The sequence below is a fragment of the Octodon degus genome, unplaced genomic scaffold (assembly GCF_000260255.1).
Source record: "Octodon degus isolate 3935 unplaced genomic scaffold, OctDeg1.0 scaffold00230, whole genome shotgun sequence".
In the NCBI taxonomy this organism is placed as follows: domain Eukaryota; kingdom Metazoa; phylum Chordata; class Mammalia; order Rodentia; family Octodontidae; genus Octodon; species Octodon degus.
The window spans coordinates 2240077-2260342 of record NW_004524806.1 but is presented as its reverse complement, the minus strand read 5'-3'; the positions used below and the strand labels follow the sequence as shown (position 1 = coordinate 2260342).

At 42.5% G+C, this 20266-nt stretch overlaps 1 protein-coding gene across 4 annotated transcripts in view; it reads right to left on the bottom strand.

The window, feature by feature from the left end:
• Morc2 (MORC family CW-type zinc finger 2) overlaps positions 1-20266 on the bottom strand; it is an 83562-nt gene that overhangs the window by 47865 nt on the left and 15431 nt on the right. For all 4 annotated transcript variants that reach the window (XM_023705808.1, XM_023705809.1, XM_012512559.2 and 1 more), the window contains exons 4-24: positions 19073-19141; positions 18460-18550; positions 14384-14492; positions 10572-10731; positions 10346-10457; positions 9576-9701; positions 8997-9076; positions 8189-8271; positions 7881-7966; positions 6836-6976; positions 6591-6745; positions 6333-6461; positions 5770-5875; positions 5374-5506; positions 3680-3754; positions 3221-3601; positions 2507-2638; positions 2115-2169; positions 1241-1382; positions 879-1103; positions 692-785 (exon numbers count right to left, since the gene is read on the bottom strand). In XM_023705808.1, the coding sequence (XP_023561576.1) occupies positions 692-785; positions 879-1103; positions 1241-1382; positions 2115-2169; positions 2507-2638; positions 3221-3601; positions 3680-3754; positions 5374-5506; positions 5770-5875; positions 6333-6461; positions 6591-6745; positions 6836-6976; positions 7881-7966; positions 8189-8271; positions 8997-9076; positions 9576-9701; positions 10346-10457; positions 10572-10731; positions 14384-14492; positions 18460-18550; positions 19073-19141 (2684 nt within the window). The remainder of the gene's footprint in view (positions 1-691; positions 786-878; positions 1104-1240; positions 1383-2114; positions 2170-2506; positions 2639-3220; positions 3602-3679; positions 3755-5373; positions 5507-5769; positions 5876-6332; positions 6462-6590; positions 6746-6835; positions 6977-7880; positions 7967-8188; positions 8272-8996; positions 9077-9575; positions 9702-10345; positions 10458-10571; positions 10732-14383; positions 14493-18459; positions 18551-19072; positions 19142-20266) is intronic.

Sequence of the window (20266 nt, the reverse complement as noted above, 5' to 3'; positions counted from 1 at the left end):
AGGCTCCTCCTATCCTAAATGTTCATCCATCCACTGCCCTGAGCCCTCCCTCTTTCAGCTCCCTCGGCCTTTGTTTATGTAAGTCCCGTGCTCAGAACCCTCTTTACTTATACAGGTAGCCACCTGACAAAGCCCGTTCCCTCTGGACTGAGTTGCTCTTTCTCCTTTCCCCAGGTGCCATTTCCACAACACTCACAGCTCTTGGCCTCATGTCCCACTACCTGATAACAACCCAGAGTTCTCCTTCTTAAGCCACTGAAGACAGGACTCTCCTGCTATGAGGTTCAGCAGAGTACTTGTTGGAAAAGGCAATGCATCATATTTGCCAGATTACTCAAGTCCTAGTACTCATCTCCATGTGCCACAAGTTGTTCTCTAGTCTCAAGTTCTAGGTCTAAACTCTGCTGTTACCTGGAACAGATTTACTCCCTCTGCTGGGGCTTGTCTTAAAATGTCAAAACAGGTATGCTGTCTATAACAGAGGATAAGCTACTGGCACCTTTGGTAGGGTACAGTTGGCTACCTGCATATTCACGTCTTCTCTAGTTAAATCATTTTGTCTGCTCTTTCTTTTAGCAGAAAGAAAGGGAAGGTGGAACACACAGTTTAGTGCCTACAATCACAAAAGTAATCACAAGCATATAGTGTGGCAGGGGTAGCCAGCAGAAAATCCAAGGTCAGACAGACTTACCAGAGGAAAAGATATTAGCTCATCTGAATTCATAACACTCAGCTCCTTCTTTGAGATGGGGAAACTTGGAGGCAGAAAATACCGTAAGCAATTCCTAAGGAAAAAAGATAGGGACAGGAACTCAGAATGGCATGGAAAATGTGGAGAGTTAATGTCATCCTGGAGCTGGAAGACAAAAGGAACAAACCGGAGAATCTGGACCAGAAGATCAATCGTTTCATGGTTGGTATTTGGAGCAGTAGTGTCAGGTTCGATGCGGATACAGTCAGAGGTAGAGGGCTCTGCCATGGCTATAGCTTCCTGAACCACTATAGCCTCTTCTTCCTCCCCACCCTCTTGCTGCGTGTCAGGGGGCTGATACTCTGGAGAAGGTGGTTTCATCAGCCGTACATCTTCACTGCCTTTCTCCACCCTATGGAGGACATAGTTTGTATCACACCTCTGTCCTGGCCTGTTTGAATAGACTGATGAGAGAAGAGCTTGAGGACTTTCCTCCTGTCCTAGCCAACTTCTGTCATACTGGTCAACCCCCAGAAAAGCATTCCTTACCAGCGGTCTCTTGGAGTTGTATCTGTGGGCACATAGTCAAACTTCACCTTCCACCGTACCACATTCTTGCCCACCTCCACAGCTGTGACACGGCCTGTGTACCACTCCCTATTCACACGTACTTCCACATGAAGCCCTTTATCTGAAAATTTGGAGGTTGAGAATTGAAGAATCAGATTAGAGTAACCCACTCACTTAAGACTACCTTTAAGAGGGAGAAGACTCCCTGCCCTTGTTATACCAGGCACACACAACCTAGCCACCACAGTCTCCTTTTCCATTTGTCCCTAGGATGCCAACAATAGGATGATGAGCTATCAGAGCTGAATGCCATGGAATTAAATGTTGAAAATAACCACAATTTCCACCATCACACACACACACACACACACACACACACACACACACACACACACACAATCAGAAAATAAAAAATACAAGCAAATATGAAGGGGGTGTTATCTTCAGAATTCTACTTGGTATTAGACTTGGGTCTATTGCTGCATAGTCCTGACCCAGGGGAAAAAAACTCCAAGCCTTGAGATTTAACTGCTACTGGCAAAAAAAAACCCACTCTACTTTTTTTGGTATTTTTAGGGAAGGCCCTACAGGGTGTTCAGGGTTTCACCACTGGATCGGACTCAGTGATTCTCCTGTTTACAGCCTCCCAAGTGCTGGGATTATAGATGTGTGCTACCACGCCCAGTCTCAATTGCTGTCTCAGTGCACTCCGGGGGTGGGGCCAGCATGGCAGGCCCAGGGATCGAACCCCCAACCCCTGTGCCTGCTTGCAGGCACTTTAATCCACTAAGCTATTTGGCAGGTCCTCATTTATACTTTCAACCTGAGCTACCATGAACTTCTCCAAACTCACCTTTCTGAGCCTTTTTGAGGTCAGTTGGCTCTTCTTCCCCAGCACTGTCTGAGAGCTGTAAGAAAAAAAAGACTGTCAAAAGCATCCCTGTACCCATTACAGGGCTGACTTTGTGGTATGGACACTTTGGGTTATCAGCTCTCACCTTTACAGTTTTTTTATGCTGCAATTTTTTAAATCACTCTATAAAGTCACTGGCCTACAAAATACGAGGCAAGAACAAAATATTTTCATAGGGCTCTAGTCATCTGAGTGACTGACAGTCCTTGAGAGATCAACTAGGTCTGTGTAAGGTTCAGTTCAACAACAGGAGCTAGCACAAAATGCAAGAGGAGGAGGGTCCTACAGGTTCTGGAGAGGGAAGCTCTTAAGAAACTCATCTCAAGCCCTACCTCAATGGATTCCTTCTTCTCCTCCTTCACAGAAAATTTTCCCCGCTTATACTTCTCCTTCTTCCTCTCAGCCTCTTCCTCAGTTTCTTCCTCATCAGAGACCCCAAGACTCCGCTTTCGAGCAGTGGCAGCCTAGAATAAAAAGAAAGTGGGAATGTGAAGGGCCTTCCTTAGTCCTCATCATACAGAAAGACCTCATATAGCCTAAAGAAGCTACCTGGAGAGGGATTGGTACTCTTCTCAATTCCTACCTGGTAATACTCACTACACATACAACCTTGCGCCACCTGGACCTCTGCTCAAAGCTGTCACAGGAGCTTTTCAGTTTACTACCAGTTTTCAGTTCAGACTATCTGGCCATCCAGCTGTGAATTTCCTCACACAGTGACCACTGCCACAGTCCACCAAGGCCATCTGTCACCAGGCTGTCAACCTATGCCCATACTGTAAGAAGCCAATGGAGGTGATTCAAGTTTGTGGCAGACCAAAGCTTTAAAAAGCTATGAAGAGCTCCCTGTATAAAGAGTTGACTTTCTCTGTGTCCCTGACCAAGTCCCTTTAGCTATCTAGGGTCTCCCTCCTCGGGTATAGCAAAAAAGACTTAGGTCTGGTGATCTTCCTACATTTCCCCCAGTACAGCTTTGACATGACACAATTTCACTCCCATGAGCAGTGGGACCCTCTGCTGGGGACCAAAGGGACATAGCATCTTACCAGGGAGGGTTTAACAGGTGGCTCTGGCTTCTTGACCACTGGAGTCTTGACAGCTTTGGATGCAGGGACCTCCCGAGAGCTCTTGGAATTCGGCAGTAGAGATGATGATGGTGGCTGCACCAGAGACGTGGTCCTGGGTGCAGTCTTAACTAGAGTATTCACAGGCTTTCGAGGTACCTCAGGTAGCTGTAGCACCCTGGAGGTACTGGCCTCTACCCGGGTTGCCAGAGCAGGAGGCTTTGGGGGACTGCTGATGATGGGAGCCTTTCGGGGTTGGCTGACTGATCTGGGAGCTTGCAGAGAAGGTGGTCTGCTTGGGGCATTCTTGATCACAGCAGGTAAAGGTGGTGACCGAGGACGCTGAGGTCTCCGAGCAGGTTCCTAAGAAAGAATTCACAAAGAATAAGAATATTGATTTTAGTAAAAGATGCCAAGGTCCCTCCCATACCCCTGCTTTACCTCAGTGGAAGGTCTGGCTGTCACTTCCAAGGGCAATTTCTTCAGGTCAGCTTGAGAGCGGATGGGGGTGGTTTTCTACAAGGCAAATCTGATGATGAAGTTGTTTGTATATCTTGGTATGCTCAATGGAACTCTTTTTAGATCCTTACTATATGTCTGGGACAGTGAAGAAAAAGAAAGCAAAACAAACTAAACTTGGGCCACAGTCCTACTCCTATTAGCTTCCCATTCTCACTAGAAAAACAAAAATATATTCAAATCAGCAAATTGTATACAGAATGCTCTTTAATTACTCCAGTACCTGAGTGACTGGAAGAAGTATCCCTGAAATACATTTCTATAAAAGGTGGAAAAGACCTAGTAAATGAGAAAAACTTGAAAAAGGTTTTCCTAGTTGGAAAAGACAGAAGAATTGAGCAGATTGGGGGAACATTTAAGACATTTTGAGTTAAACAGAAGCCAGAAAGAAAAACTTTTTTTGAGACAAGGTCTCCCTATACAGTTCATGCTGCACTAGAACCAACAGTGATTCTCCTGTCTTAGCCTCCGAAGTGCTATGGTTACAGGTGTGTACCACCAGTCCTGGTTGAAAATTACTTCTGTGTTATGGCTTGTATCTAGATGTCCTCCCAAAGCCTCACACAGCCATTGGTGACCCAGAGGAGGCTGGATCTAAAGTGCATGATACTGGGATCAAGGATGTAATGCTGGGATTGATTCAGATTTAATGCGAGGATTAAGGGTGTGAGTGTTGTCTGCCCTTAAAAGTAAGTAGCTTGAATAAAATAAAAAGGACAGAAAGAGGAATATAGTCATTGCTTGTTCCTTATTTGCTGCTTGCTGCCTCCTGCCTGCCTCTCCTGTGCCATGGACTGTTTCTCCTCTGTGATACCCCTCTGCCATACCACCCTATCTTGGAGCTAGCCGACTCTGAACTGAAACCTTTACAAGACGTAAGCCAAATAAACTTTTCCTCATTTAATTTTGGATGCTGGGCATTTTGTCTCAACAAAGAGAAAAAAGACATTTTGTAACAAATATGAAATAAAACATACCTAGAAAAAATGGACAAATCAAGAAATCCAAAATTTTAAGTGGAAATATGAAAAAATTATCAAATCTTAAAAAAATAAAGGTAATTAGAATTATAAAATGCTTACCTTTGCCCTTCAAATTTGCAAAAATATTTAAAAATAATATTCATATGTGCTGGTAAAGAATAGAAATTAACACATCTTCCAGAGGATAATTTGACAAGTTATTTTTAAAAAGCCACTGTATTTTGCAAATTCTTTTGATTCTTTCTAAAACATTATGAAGAAAAAAATATATATAAATGTATATATATTAAAAAATAGCATGCTGTTATTACTGTTTAAAATACTATTTATGAGTACTATGCATATGTTTGCCAGTATTTTATTTTTCTGTGATTTTATACATTCTAAATAAATTGATCACTTTAGAGTACATAAACTAGTTTTTGTCTTTTTTTTTTTAAAAAAGGATATTTGAAAATCAAAGTATTTGGATCTGAGCTTGGGGTTGCAAAGCCCTGGCATGCACATGCTTGGGTGAATGGAGGGTGAAACTGAGTCTGAGGAAACAGGGGCACTACTAATGGATCCCGTCCCAAGCAATCCCCTGGCACAAGTTCTGCCCATAGCTCTCCCGACTGCTAATGACCCACGCACCTGAAGGGCCTCCAGCTTCTCCTGCTGCTGACGAATTTTCTCTGATAGCTGCTTCTGCTTTTCTTCCTGTGTCTTTGGGTCCTTTTTGAATGTCCCCAGGGGGACCTTCTGCTTTTGCTCAGAAGCCTCACATCTACAGAGAAAAGGTGCTGGGCAAAACAGGGCTCTAGCAGAGTAGGGACGTTCTTCTTCAGCCAACCTTTTTCTCTCAAAGCAGCAACCACCTTGGAGTTTCCAATTCATGGAAATGAAATGCCTTGCAGGATATACACCTGCTGCTCTTTCTTGGACATTTAGTACATGCATCAAACTAGAGATGTATGATATGAATAATGACCTCAAGAAATACAGTTATTTACCCCCAAAGTAAATGACACTGTCAGAGAAAGTACTCACCGGTCTTGCTCAGGATCAGGGTTCATGGAACAAACCCAGGTGTCAGGATAATCTTTTTCCACTGAATTCAACTGGAAGGGGAGGGTCCTCCACTTCAGACATAAATCTGAGACACAGAAAACACACAAATAAGCAGCCACTAGTATCTGGAATCCAGACCCAAAGCAAATACATGCCAGACTTTCAATACACAACAATTTTTCATGTTCCAACTCTGCCTGTATATACATAACTTTAATTCTTAAGGACAGTAATTCCAGTAAGGATGAAAACTTAAAATGTCTTACGACTCTTAATTCTCCAACCCTTTCCCTCCTATAACAGGATCCTGGCACAGTTACCCACTTAATATAGAAACAACTTGATACCAAACCCAGAGAGCCTAGCCTAGCTATGGAATGAAAGGCCTGAGAAGTCAAGTGACCTGCCTTATTCAGAAAAGGAACAACAGGTATAGCTTCAAGACTAAGCTCACAGGACCACGATCAAACAGATTTACATCCCTGGTGGAACCTTACAAGTATTAGTCAAGTCAAGAAAAAGCTTCCAAACACCTAACTTACCACATTGGATGGTGGTAGGGATTTCCATAGCTCTCCTGCGTTTATAACGCAGCTCACTGGATGGGGGCTGGTTCCAGTTGGCAGAGAGGTAGCCAAACTCATCCCAAAACTTGATGATTCCACGTTGAGCTAGAAAACCAAGTCATGTATTCACAACAGAAGCCAGCCTCGTCTCATTCACCTTCTCATGCCATAAGAACATCTCAAAAACTGGAGGTAAAGAGAAAAGGCAAAGGCCCAGTGGCCTGACCCCATTACCAATGGCAATGTCCTTCCAGTACTGTGCCAGGTGCTCCCCCATTGCCCTCAGTAGGTGCCGGTACTCCTTGGCATCAGCGAAGTCCTGCTTGTTGTGTGTAGGCTCCAGGACCAGATAGGGCACATCAACAACCCCAACAACCCCACCACATGCCCTGTAAAGAGAAAAACACTGCTCTGTTACTTTCACTGGCTCTCTCCTGCCACAACTCTGAGCTAAAAAGCTCCCCATGGGTAGTACTCACATGCCCCCTTCCAGCTGTGGGCCCACTTTCTCATACATCTTGATCAAGCGGCTACAGTTGTAGATAAACATCCCATCTAGGTCCCGGTGTTCAATATTGACCCCAAAAACAAAATTCAGTTCCTTAGGTTCTTTGAGTGCTCTAACAAAGACAAAAAAAAAAAAAAAATCCAACCATATCTACTTATTACCATACAAATAACATGGCAACGAAGATGTGTTAAAATAAACTTAAACTTGAGACATGTGTAGCAAAGTTCTATATCTCTAATTCAATATGTGATCTCTTAGATTTGATACGGATCTGTACTGTGCAGTGACTCTAACTAGCAGCACACAATTTACCCTTTTGGTAACAAAACAGAGATGAATTTAAGTATGAAGATTATCATGACACTGCTACCAATCTTACAAAGATAGTTAACATGGATAAGCACAAGGTTATCTTCATACCACCCCCAAACTCCACTGCTGTGACACAAATTAACTTATAGAGGTAAGCATTCACAAGAACATATGAGAAAGGACACAATCATTTGATTCATGTCAACAAAATCTTGGAATCTGAGGAGCAGATTTCATGGGCAGTGGAATTAGACTGAAGTAATCTGAAACCTAAGCCTATAGCAAGGAAGCCAGTAAGAAGCAAATCAGAATTCATACTGAGACCCCTAAGAAGCTCCTGACTGGAGCTGGGACAAGGGGCCAAGGATAATTTATTAACCTAGGGCAAATGCACATTCTAAATGGAAAAAGTCTTCAAAACTCAATCTACAGCACTATTCTATATTTCTAATAAGAATAAATTATAAATGTAATATTGCAACATAAAAAAGAGTGGTTTGGTATTTGAGAGGTTAGCTCTGCCTAGCCTTTTATAATCTTGGGAAAGAGCTAAGGGCTCAGAGAAAGATCCCTCCTCTATAGGGCATTTGACAAGTATCTGGGATCACAACACTGATTATCTTAAAGAAGTTTTGATGACAGAACAGCAACCTATCAATCAGTACAAAGGCAACATCTCAAACAAAAGCCCCAGAACGCACCGCTGCTTGGCTTCTTTGATCCTTTTCTTGACATCAGCTTCTCTGCGCAGCGTGATGGCAGTATTCTGGACCTGTCTCAGCATCACCTGGATACATATATCAACATCAGGTGAGCAGAGGTCTACAGGGCCACAGCAGAAAATACTGTATTGCATCTACACAATTTAACCACACTTGTAGACTTCCTTAATTCTACAGAAAATGGACCACAGAAACTTAAAAGGTGTAATTTCATTTGCCCAGACTCACAGGACATGGGTTTGACCCAGGTAATACTGGCAAACAACTAAATGGGTCTGTGGCCTTACCCTGGAGTCCCTCGTGAGATCTCCACCTAAGCGTACTTCTAATGTCCGAGCTTTGCTCTCTGCCTCCCGGGCCTTGTCTTCAGCTAAACGCAGAAGAAACCACAATAAAGAACTCAAACATTTAAAACTGTCATCCCTCCTAGATTCGCAGTCCCTGCCACACAAGAAGTATGTACACCAGCACAGAAAAGGCCAAATGGAGGAACAACAGCTAGTGAGCTACAAGGGAACATCCCCCAGGCCTGGGCTGAATAGCTTCAGATAAAAAAATTTGGCATTCAAAAATATTATAGAGATCCCAAAGAAAACAGGTACTCTTCCTAACTGAGAACAACTTTTCAAACTTCATAAAGAAATCAAAACAGGCACCCCAACACTAAGGGCAATCAAGTCCTCAGCAGAAGTTCAAGGCTAAAGAAGTCTCAGCCAATCACTTGCATAAAGCAGGTTAGAAAAACCTTGAAAAGTCCTGGCCAGCCTGGTGAAAGATTTTAAGGTATCTTCACTGTAGTCAGGAAAAAACAATTCACAAGTATTCAAGGCAGAGGAAAAGGATTTTTCATTTTGAGAAAGCCAAAGACTTTATACTGCTTTAGATAAGGTGGGATGAGAAGCCCTGGGGTAAAAATGGTCTGAGGGACCTGGATATGGGAAGAATTAGACAAAAAATGGACCAGAGTTCAGAGAACAGCCTTGTTCCTGGGTAGTAGACAGACCCTTCTCTCCTTGATGCCACATTATGCTAAAAGTCATGTTCCCCAGCTGGCCCCTACCCACTGCCCTCCTCCTACACAAAGATTGACATTACCAATCCGTGCCACATGCTCTGCTTTCTTCACTTCCTGCTCCGCACGGGTCTTGAAACGGCTAGATGTGTACTTGTACATCCTGAGCAAAGGAAAACCCAACTTAAGGACCAATTATTGGTAGGGCTGACTGCTAACTTATGATGCTTAGGAAGGACCCTGCCTTCCTGGCTCCTCCCAAGCTGTGCTGCTATGGCTTCTGTGAAAAGACAAATGCAAGCATTTTGGCAAAAAGAGTAAACACATTATTCCACTTGCCCCTGGCCTCTTGCTCTCTCGGATGTTCACCTGTTACTAATCTCACAACAGAAAATAAACCTCAATAGAAGTCCAGACCCTTAAGCAAGAAACTCAATTCACTATGCCATTATCCACATCATGTTAGACAAGCTTAGCCAGCCAACCTCCCAAAGGCAGTCACATCTGTCCCTCCCTCAGGATCTAGAAGTAACACTGATAAAGAATATGCAGTTTAAAAGCTCCAAAATAGCACTGGGAGAGCTTCTCACATTGTAACATCACCCCAGAGAAATGTAATCAGGCCCTATCTTTATTCCTGGCTAAAGTAGGCAGGCCCCTACCTGGGCTTGTACAAGCAGCAGGAGAGCCTCTTGGTTTGCACCTTGTGCCCATGGATAAAGATCCTCATCCGGGGATCAATGTACAGCACAGCAGCATAGGCTCGGAAGGAGCGCCGTTCAGGCTTCCTAGAAGTGGCAGGAATAGAGTGCTATCACACAACACACAAGCCCAACCCAAGCTATGACATCCTCTCTAAAGGCTCTTCACCTTTCCACCTCACTTCTTAGCTTCTCTGGCCAACCTGATAGGGTACTCCTTCAAGCATGGGTACTATATCCTGTCCCTTTTCACACCCTAGCTTAACTGTGCTCACAGGCATTTCACCTGGCCCTGCCAGCGACCTCTGTATACTCCCCCTCATTAGGCCTCAGTTTTCTATGTCAAACACAGAAGTTGGAACTAAGACCATTAACATTTTCACAAAGGACCATAATTCCTGTCTTGCTGTTTGATGGCTCTGATTTGAATACCATTCTAAATAGCTAACCACTACTGATTCAAGTTGCTCAATGGGACAGCCATGCATGTACTACATGCTCAAGGCAGCAGGAATGTAGTAATCTTTTCTTTAGTTTAACTGAGGAGTTGTTGTCTTAATATTCATCTCTGCCACTTTGTGGTAAGCAAATGTGGTGCTCTCAGCTCCATCAAACTCTTAATGCTACCACCAAAATCCAGGTAACAAGCTCACCTCTCTTTCCCTAAAGTCACCTGCTGAAGAGAATAAATACCAATTCCACAGCCTGCCTCATTTCCCAGCCACACTCACGTGCCCTCTGGGGATGTCTCTGCCATCTGGATATCTCTTGGATTTGAGATTATGTCTAGTTCAGGCTCTCCATTATCCATGAGCTTGAGATTAAAGATGATCACCAACGTTCCTGGGGAACAGAAATCTTCCTTTCATTCTGTCAGGCACACCTGGGCTATTCCCATACCACTTGTGGCTGTGGAGCTTCAAGATTCTAGGTGCTGCAGGCTCAAAGCCTACTTACCGCTATCCCCAGGAATCTTCATGAACTGGCCCATCACTTCCTCCTCAGTGTGGAATGGAGAATACTTGTAAATGAGTTCTGTCTCAATGGCAAACTTCTCCACATTGTCTGTGATGGGTTCCCGGGTCCGGGCATTCCAGGTGGGCAATGGGACTATCACCTTTGAAGTAAGCAAAAGCTGAAATCTTGAGATCCCAGAACCACCTTCCCTGAAAATAAGCAGCTATTTTATGCTTTCTCAGTCAATGGTTCAATACTGCTTGAAGCTGAGGCCTAATATCCATGTCTGACACCAAAGGCTCTGGCTTCTGCCCCTTGCCAAGAGACATCTTCAAGACACTTTTTCCTCTCAAGATGTGATGCTTATGCACCAGGGTCACCGTCAGGGCAGCTCTTTATTTGGATGTTCCTGGACATTTTCTTAATTTATTAAAAATGCTACTCTTACCACTGGGAGACACATATTCGCATTATCTTGTGAAACCTAAGACACACATGACACAACTTATTTCAATCCTGGGTAAATAAAGTAGGGAAAAATTTTGCACATACATATCAGTAAATAAGTATAGGAACCTCAATATTTGCTAGAGTGGATAATTAAAAATGTGATATATTTATACAATGAAGTATACAATAATGAAATGAACTCACTACTAGTATCAAGGTGAATGAGTCTCATAAACATATTACATGAAAGCAGATCTAAGAGTATCTATAGTTATAGTTTACTTATGTAAAATTCAACCAGGGAAGACTAAACTACTATTTAGAAATGTATACACAGGTGACAAACTGTAGAGAAAAAGGAAACAGTCATCCCAAAAGTTACCTAAAGATGCTTCCTTCAGGGGCACAATAGTAAATATGATTGGTGATGGTTCTTGGGAACATCTAACGTCGGCCCATAATGGTAACTGCATGGGTGTTTTCTTCAGTTATCCTCTAAACTGTACATATGCTTTAATACATTCTTCCACATATATGCCATCTGATTTTATGTCTGAGTAGTGTTTTTAAAACTCTCTTTCTGAAGAAAAATGTACCCCAAACACCAGTTCCCCAATGGCTTCACCATGCCCCTCCCTCTTCCTCCAAGCCAGCAGCCTTCTGAACCCAGCAGAAGGCTAGCTGCCAGGATTCTATCTACACACCAAACTAGTTGAGGCAGCTTAGGGGTTTGACCTCAGAAGATCTATCCTTAAAACAAAAGTTCTCTGTATTTTCACAAGAGCCAGAGGTGATAAACTACTAGTAGTTCTGAGATACTGCTGGCTTCTAAGAAGCTGTGTATTGAAAGCATTCAACTTTGGGGCTGGTTTGGACACATTCCTCCTCAGCCAAAAATGATGTTATTTTGAAATCTTGGCTGAGTTCACACTAGAGTATAATCCAAAATAGTGACCTTCTAGCACCAAGTAAGGAAGAAATTTCAACCTAGCTTCTCCACCAAAGGAACTAAGTTCCATTTGTGTTCTATAAACTTGCACCTTCATTCTATATTTCTCATTCTTCAAAGAAGCTCCAGGAGACAATGTCACCACTTTAAACCAAAGGTAATCATTCTCAGTGACTAGCCATCATTTTTTCTTGACAGCTTCAATTTTACTACTCTCCCAGTTTTCTTTTTCCTTTTTTTTTTTTTTTTTCCCCCCCAGAACTAGGGATTGAACTCATGCCCTTGTGCTGGCCAGGCAAGTGCTTATTCTAATGCGCCATCTCCCCGGCCCCTCTCCCAGTTTTCCTACCATACTCACCACTCTTCTGTGTGCCCTCTTCTCCCCTTGTCCATCTGATGTTCTCCTGCCTAGATCCCAAGTCATCCTCTCTATCTACTCTTTGTGCATCGAGCTCATTTGCTATCAAGAATCCCAGAAGAATTTCCTCAAACTACAGACCCATACTTCTTCCCATGTCCAGAACAAATTTATACTCTCCCTACTTTAGACGGCCCTTCTTCCATTCTTTCCCAGCTCCAGGCAGCCCACTATTCCCAACTGCCATTCAAGAACTTGCAAGAGGAGTCAGGAATATAGCTCAGTGGCATAAGTGCCTGTCTAGCAAGTGCAAGATCCTGAGTTCAATCCCTGGTACCACAAAAGAAAACTTGCAAGACCATTCCCTTCCCTTTTATTCCTCCATGATATAGCAACACACCTGTAAGACCCACATCCTAAAGAGATGACGAGTCCATCAATTTCTCTTACCTCCCTGCTGTGAGTCTCAACAAGCTACCATAGAGAAAAGGCCTATGAGCTGGTCCACTCCACACACCCCAATCTTTCTAATCAACATACAGACCTTTGTAAACACAACCTGATATTGGCATACTCTACTTAATAAAGTCTCTGTCATTCAACAAAGCCTTGAGGTCAAGCCCGATTTGACCCTCTCTATCTATAGAGATCACCACAGGTTTGACTGTCAATCCCCTTCTATAGCCTTCATCTTACCTCAGCACTCTGAGCAAGCAGTTTCTACCATGCTGAACATCCCAGCCCAGCCTATGTCCTTTTGTCCTGCCTTCCCCAGGAAGCCTGCTCTTGCCCAGTTGCAGTGAATCTGTCAGTCCAAGTATGCTGAATGAACAAAAAGGAGAACAAACCCTCTGCCTTCCTAAGTAAAGCCTATAGGAAAAGACAGCCTGTCATTCCCAATGCTCAGATCTCAACAGGACCAGTACAAATTCAATTACAACTAACCAAAAGAGAGGAATTAGATGGAAACTCTGAATTCAATCATTTGCTTATGTAACAGCCCTAAGTTTCTTCAATAGAACCTCTTTGTCCTGTCCCTCAAACTCTAGCCTCCATTACTTACGAGAGGTAAGAAGTGTCAAGTCTGAGGCTAGACAGAACAGAAAACTTCCTACGTATTCCAACAACAGACAGTTCTGTAGACACTGGAGCCAGCAGACCATAAAAAAGGATTGGTTGGCATGTATTTCATTTACAAAGCTAATTACCAAACTATTTTTATTTGGTGGTATTAGAAACTGAACCCAGGGTCTTCATAATGAGCTATCTACCACAACTTTTTTCATCTTTTAGTTTATAAAAGTCTCACAGAGTTGCCCAAGCTGGCCTCAAACTTATGATCGTCTTGCCTCAGCCTCACAAGCTGTTGGGATTACAGTTGTGTACCACTGCACCCTGTCCAAAGTATTTTATACAAAAATATTCTGGATTAAGACTTTTTGCCAGCATAGTAATAACCACTGAGGTGGAGTTACTCTCAAAGTGAGACCAAGCGGTAGCTGCCATTTAACAAGCTCAAATGGATGTTTTTCACATACTCCTGTGGTTTAAATACCTGTTCAAGCCCTGATGGGTCTAAATTCAGTTTCTAATTTATGCAGTTAGAACAACACATTTCCTTAAAAAGAAATACACATTTGTAACACATTTCACAGTATCATCATTGTGCGAAAAAAACACTGCCACTTCCATTATTACTGACAGTTTCAATCTCTACCCCTAAAAGGAAGCCCAAAATACTCCTGCTGATAACATAGCTCTCCATGGCGACAGCCTCCACAGACCAGTCAAGCTGCAGATCTAGAAGAGCTTTGATCCAACTCTTGGTTCCTGCCATTTGATGTTCTCATTTTCAGAAATAAGACAGATGTTCTCTAAAGTGCTTTAATATTTCACTTCCTCTCATATTAAGGTATCATCTGCTTTATTTACCTCAACCAACATAGGTATATTCAACCAGCCAAATCTGTAATGGGGGGCATAGGCTTTTAACAGGAGCCTAGGCAGAGTGAGGAAATGTGCAGTGGTGATTCTGGGCACCAAGAAGGGACCTACTTCATCAATGCCTTCTTCCTCATGAAAGGTGCGAGACAGGAAGAGGCAGGTCATGGTATCTTCCTTCTTAGTGAACAGGATAAAATCCTTCCCAATACGCATTGAGCCCCTGAAATGGAAGCAGAAAACAGGTTATTTTTCTAGAAATTCAAAGCTCATCTAAAAAAATGAGTGGTCCACCCTTTGGTCATGATGGAAACTGCCTCTCAAGGGTTCTCTGAAGGTCTCTCGATCCCAGTCCCTGAACTGAGGTCCTCAGCCCTTGTTTCCTCATCATTCATCCAACAGTCCTTGCTTTACTCTTTCTTTACTTAAAACCTTGTCTACCATACTTACCCTCCATTCAGGGCTCCTTTACCATCCTTTTAGGATGCACTCACTGCTGACCAAAGGCTCCAAGGTTAGTATCATTCCCAACTTACTGCTACAACACTAACAAGTAACCTTGCTGCCCTTGACCTCTGGGTTCATCACTATCACATAAGGGCTGCTATGTCTTCTGTCTATGCCACTAACAGGTTCCACTCCAGTAGCTAATACCTTCCACTTGTCACCTTCTACGCGGATCACATGCAGTTCTCACCCTCATGTCCACTGACCAAACAGCAAGAGGACCACCAAGGGAATAGCCCAGTGCCTATGCTCCGAAGTTCTCCAAGGGGCAATATGAGTATGAACCCAAATCAACCAAATGTAGAGGCCAAAAAAAAAATACAATGATGTTCAAGGAAGCCTCATGTGAGTCAATTACAACCATCTTTGTTCTCAGAATTGCTTCAAGCAAACTAATAATATAGGCAGATTTCTACTTTTGGATGTCACTGGTTTCTGGGAACTATATCTTGAGGCAGACTTCCACACGGGAAAAAGTCTAGATGGAATCACTTGTTTCCTTCCTGTTTGGTCATGGTAAAACTTCTGAGGGGCAGGCAGGGACAGGCCTTTCTAGGCAAAACAAAACAGGGCAGAGCCTAGCACCAATGGGAGGACTTCCCAATCAACAATGAGGCTGTTTAGCTCTTTTCTTCTGAACAGCTTCTGGGGCTTTACAGCTATTACCTCATTAGTCCTCATAATTCTCCAAGGAGATGACGAAGTTGGAAAGTCTCATTCTGAGTATAAACACAAACAAGATTGGCATGCCAAGCACACTAATGAATGTCATGCTCCATTTCCCCAGTCAGGAAAGATTCCCAGGACATTCTAGAGATATTCTGAAGGCTACCAAGTCCTGTTTCTCCTTCAGTACTCAGGTGGTGGCAGACTTTTCCTCTTCAGCTTCAGCGTTCCTTCCTCTCTGAAGTTTGCAGATAGCAAATGGAGGCATATTATTTTCCCTCTGTCAAAGTTATCTCTTGCTCTAACTTGCCAAAAACTGTCTTTATTTCTTGTCTTTGATCCTGACGACAGGGTATAAAGAGTAAAAATCCTAAAACATCATCTTTCTGCTGGCAGCCCTAGTCTCACTACAAATCACTCTCCTCTTGGAACATTTTCAACTGCATTAATTTCAAATGATTGTGCTATTCTTTTTTTAATGGAAAAAAATTATAATAAAATAACTGGAAAATAACAGTTAACACATTGTGTATTGTTATCTTCAAAGTAGTTATTGAAAGAACAGATATGGGCATAAAGAACTCTCCAAACAATATTAACACAAACCATTCTTCTCAATGAACTAAGAGAAATTAGCAGTATAACTTTAGTATTTTTTTCTTTTCCCTTCCTTCCTTTCCCTCTTCCCCATCCTAGTTTCTCTTTCTTTTTGAACAATTTCTTCCCATTTCACAATATTTATTGTACCTATACTCTTTCAGTTTGTTACACCATTGAGCCAATATAAAATTATACATGTGATTCAATTTCACCTGTGAGTATGCTCTCAGATTGCATCCATTTGCCTATAAATATCTCAAGTTTATCCTTCTTTATGACTGAGTGGTACACCATTGTAGCAAAAGACCACATCTTTTTTATCCATTCCTCAGTTGATGGGCATTTGGGTTGTTTCCAAGATTTAGGTAGTACAAATTGCTCCACTAGGGCTGGCCAAATAGCTCAGCGGATTAAAGTGCCTGCAAGCAGACATAGGGGCCAGGGGTTTAACTGCCAGGCCTGCCATCCCAGCCCCACCCTCGGGGCTCACTGAGATGGTGACTGAGACTGGGCATGGTAGCATGCGCCTGTAAACAGGCAGATCACTATGAGTCCGATCTAGTAGTAAGACCCTGAACACCCTGTAGACCCTTCCCTAAAATTACCAAAAAAAAAAAAAAAAAAAAATTGCTCTGCTATAAACATGTGCTGCCTATTTTGAACACTAGATGGCACCACTTCAACAAGGCCTTCACAAAAATCTTCTGAATATGCTAATAACAATACTCTCAAATGTCTGGACATCCCTTTCCAGTCTTTCAAAGTCACATTATTTTCTTTTGAATCTCCTTTTCTAAGGCAGAATGTCAGAGGTTACAACCCCACTTCTAGATTAGGAAATAAACAGGTGTAACAATTAGATTAGGAAATAAACAGGTGTAACAATTTGCAAAACTGAATGAATCAGATAGAAGCAGCTAACTCACAATTCACAGGACAATCAGCATTTCTTCTTTGCTTTTGGAAAACTCAGATCACCTTTATCAGACATCTCAAGGAAAGTTTCATTGGAATCACAGGTAATTCATACTCAGACCATTGAAACAGACCAGGGATTCTGTCATGCAAAGATCCAAGAGCAACTAAAAGCCAGAAACTAAGGTAGGGATTCTCACAGCAATGACAGAATTTAATTCTTAACCTATTTGGCATGTATTATTTGCTATGTATTTTAATCACAACTTTTCTGAGATAGGGTCTCACTCTGTAGCTCAGGCTGACCTTGTGTGTCAATCCTCCTGACTCCACCTCTGGAGTGCTCGGATTAAAGCAGGCATGTCCCACCACTCCATGCTTAATCACAATTTCCAGAAGAAGCCAAAACTTACAGAACTGACAATACAAGCCTTAGTGTGTCAGACTAAAATAAAATGGACAGCAGCTTCCATTTTGTAAAGACCTCATTCATATCCCAGCTCTGTGCATACACATCTTTAAATCTCCAAACAAGTCATTTCATCCCTATAGACCTCATTTGAAAATGAAAATAGTGCTGACATATCACAAGGCTACCATGTAGGAAAAGAGAGCATCTATGTGAAGTTTTTTAGCATATTGCAGGACACGTATTCATCATTACCACTTAGTTCCTCCCTGAGACAGAAACCACAAAGTCTAGGAGTCAGACACCTGATTTCCTTGGATGCATTCTCCTCCCCAGACCCACTGCATCCTGCACAAGAAGATCGACCAAGGCTGTTGACAGATAAAAACCACCACTCTCTCTCTCAAGCAAAACATGTTTCTACACCAAGACTAGAAATCTGACTCATAATTCCATTTGCACAAATTCCAATTCCACTAAATCTTATTCCATGCAAAGGTATGTACAGCTGGAAGCGAGCATTTCAGAAATAGAACCTTTCTCTTGGGGCTTCACTCAAAAGCAGAACACCACATTCCAAACATTAAACAAATGGGAACCAAGTGTTAACAGAGAAGTCCCTAGGGATATAAAGATAATAGCTGGGACCCTGCCATAAAAGCTTAAACAGAAATAGCATCATCCTCCAGGAGGCAGAGCTGTGTCTTCCTCACTCTGGATCCCCAGTTCCTGGCACAAACCATGACATACAGCAGGTGCTCAGGAACACCATTACACCATGAGATGACCCCCTTAGCACCTCAGACATATCCCAACCTCACAAGAGAATTCACACCTTCAACAACAGGGCTAATACAAGAATTTTTCCTAAAGATGAAGTACAGTTCTAGTACACAGTGCCAAAAGAAACCTACAGTCTCTGCCACCCCAACTTGCTTTGGATGGAGGTTCCTACTATGGAGCAAACTCAGTTGGATGACAGTTAGTAAGCTACCCACAAATTGCCACTTCTTTTTGACTTTCCTGTTTCAGAGTTAGTGGCATTCAAGGGGGAGGACAGAAGGGCCCTGTAACAGGCTTCCAGTATACTTACGATTTTAACCCATTCCCATACTGTCCAATCTGGGTGGACTCAGGCGTTCGTTTGGCTGACTTCCCAAACTGGATCACACTGGCAGCATCACCTGAGGTGGCAAACACAGAAGAAAGTGAAAGTTGGCATTTCTCTCCCAGATTTCTCAAAGTAAAAGCTCTGAGCCTGGCTAAAGAATAGCTATCTGTCTGCTGAACACCTCTCACTGAGGAAATTTGCAATCATGAGATAAAAGGAGACAAATTTTATCTGGCCTGCCAGTACCGTGACTGACCTGTGTTCTGTTACCAGAACATGTAAACAGGCTACAGGAGGTCATGGTATTCTAGCTTTAAAATGTTGCACAAACTAGATACAATGTCAAGATAGGTAATCTGACTAACTTAAGATGTCATTCAGACCCTATATTCTAGGTCAGGACAAGACTCAACAGATACGTAGCAGCATTAAGCCTAAGATGTTGCAAGAGGTGTTTCCCTCTCCAAGTGGATCTTACTGTCACAACAGTGAGGACACAGAAAAACAAGTTTGTGTAGTGCTTTGTAAAAATGGGTACAGCCTCCCCCACCCCACCCCCTGCAAAAAAAAAAAACAGAACTATCTCATCACTTACTGGGATCCATTCCTGCTCCATCATCCAAAAAGCAGAGCATAAACCCTCCTCGTAGGTCCTCTCGTCTTTCTGTAAAAGAAGTAGCTGCCATTACTGGGCTATTATTCCAGAGAGGGTGGCACTATAGGTATGAACAGAAAGTGGTCAATGTGAAGTTTGAACCTTCTAAAGGGTCATATCCAACCAAGCTTTTAACAGTCCTAGCTAGCATGAGGACCCTTTCAGGGTATGAGGGTACGAATTCTTGATCAAAGGTTCTCTAAGACCTACCAGTTCAAGATAAATCTTGAGAAAATCTATAAGGAGAGTGGAGATTACCCAGTCCAACACCTAACTATACCCAAGACCACCGAATATGCATGAATTTCACATATATCTCAATTGTCCTTCTGCCTTTCTCTAACTGGATTACTGTCAATCCTACCATATGCCACAGATCACAAAACACTAAAGTATTCCAACTAGCACATATTATACCTTATCAATACAGCTCAAACTCAAGAGTACCCTCCCCTTTTAAGTCTGAAACAGCCTTGAGACAAAGTGATAAGCCAGACATAGCTGGGAATACAGTGGCAGCAGCTACTATCTAAAAGATAAATTACTGTGTCTATATATGTCAACACCACAGGTCACTACAGTTTCTGGACTATGTGTATTCATAATCATAGTCCCTGTTAGCTATGGGCCCTTGTAATAGGTACCTAGTTCCTGGCTAGATCTGCTTAGCTGCAAACAGAACAGTCCCTTGATAATAATATGTACAACAACTGCAATAGAGTATCTTGGGCAAGAAGAAAGATCCACAACAGGCTAGTGGGTAAATAACTTTTTTCAGCAAGTTGTAATCCACAACAGTTACGGGTCCAGGATGTCATAGACAATGGAGAATAAAGTTCCAAAGAGAGAAGACAACTATACTTGTTTCCACGGAACTTTTGACTCTGAAGGCTAGATGAGCAATAAAAAAACTAGCCTTGGAATTAGGGAAGCAGAATCAGCAAGAGAAATGGATGTGAGATAGAAGTGGAGGCAAAGACTCACACAAGCTATAAGAGTATCACTAACCCCAATCTCCCCAACTGAGATGTTATTCATAGTCCACTGGTTGGCAGTGGATAAAAGGAGCAATTCAAATAGCAGAAAGGAGGTCTATATAAGGTCCAAGCCTAAGATTGCTTTGAAATCTAGTTC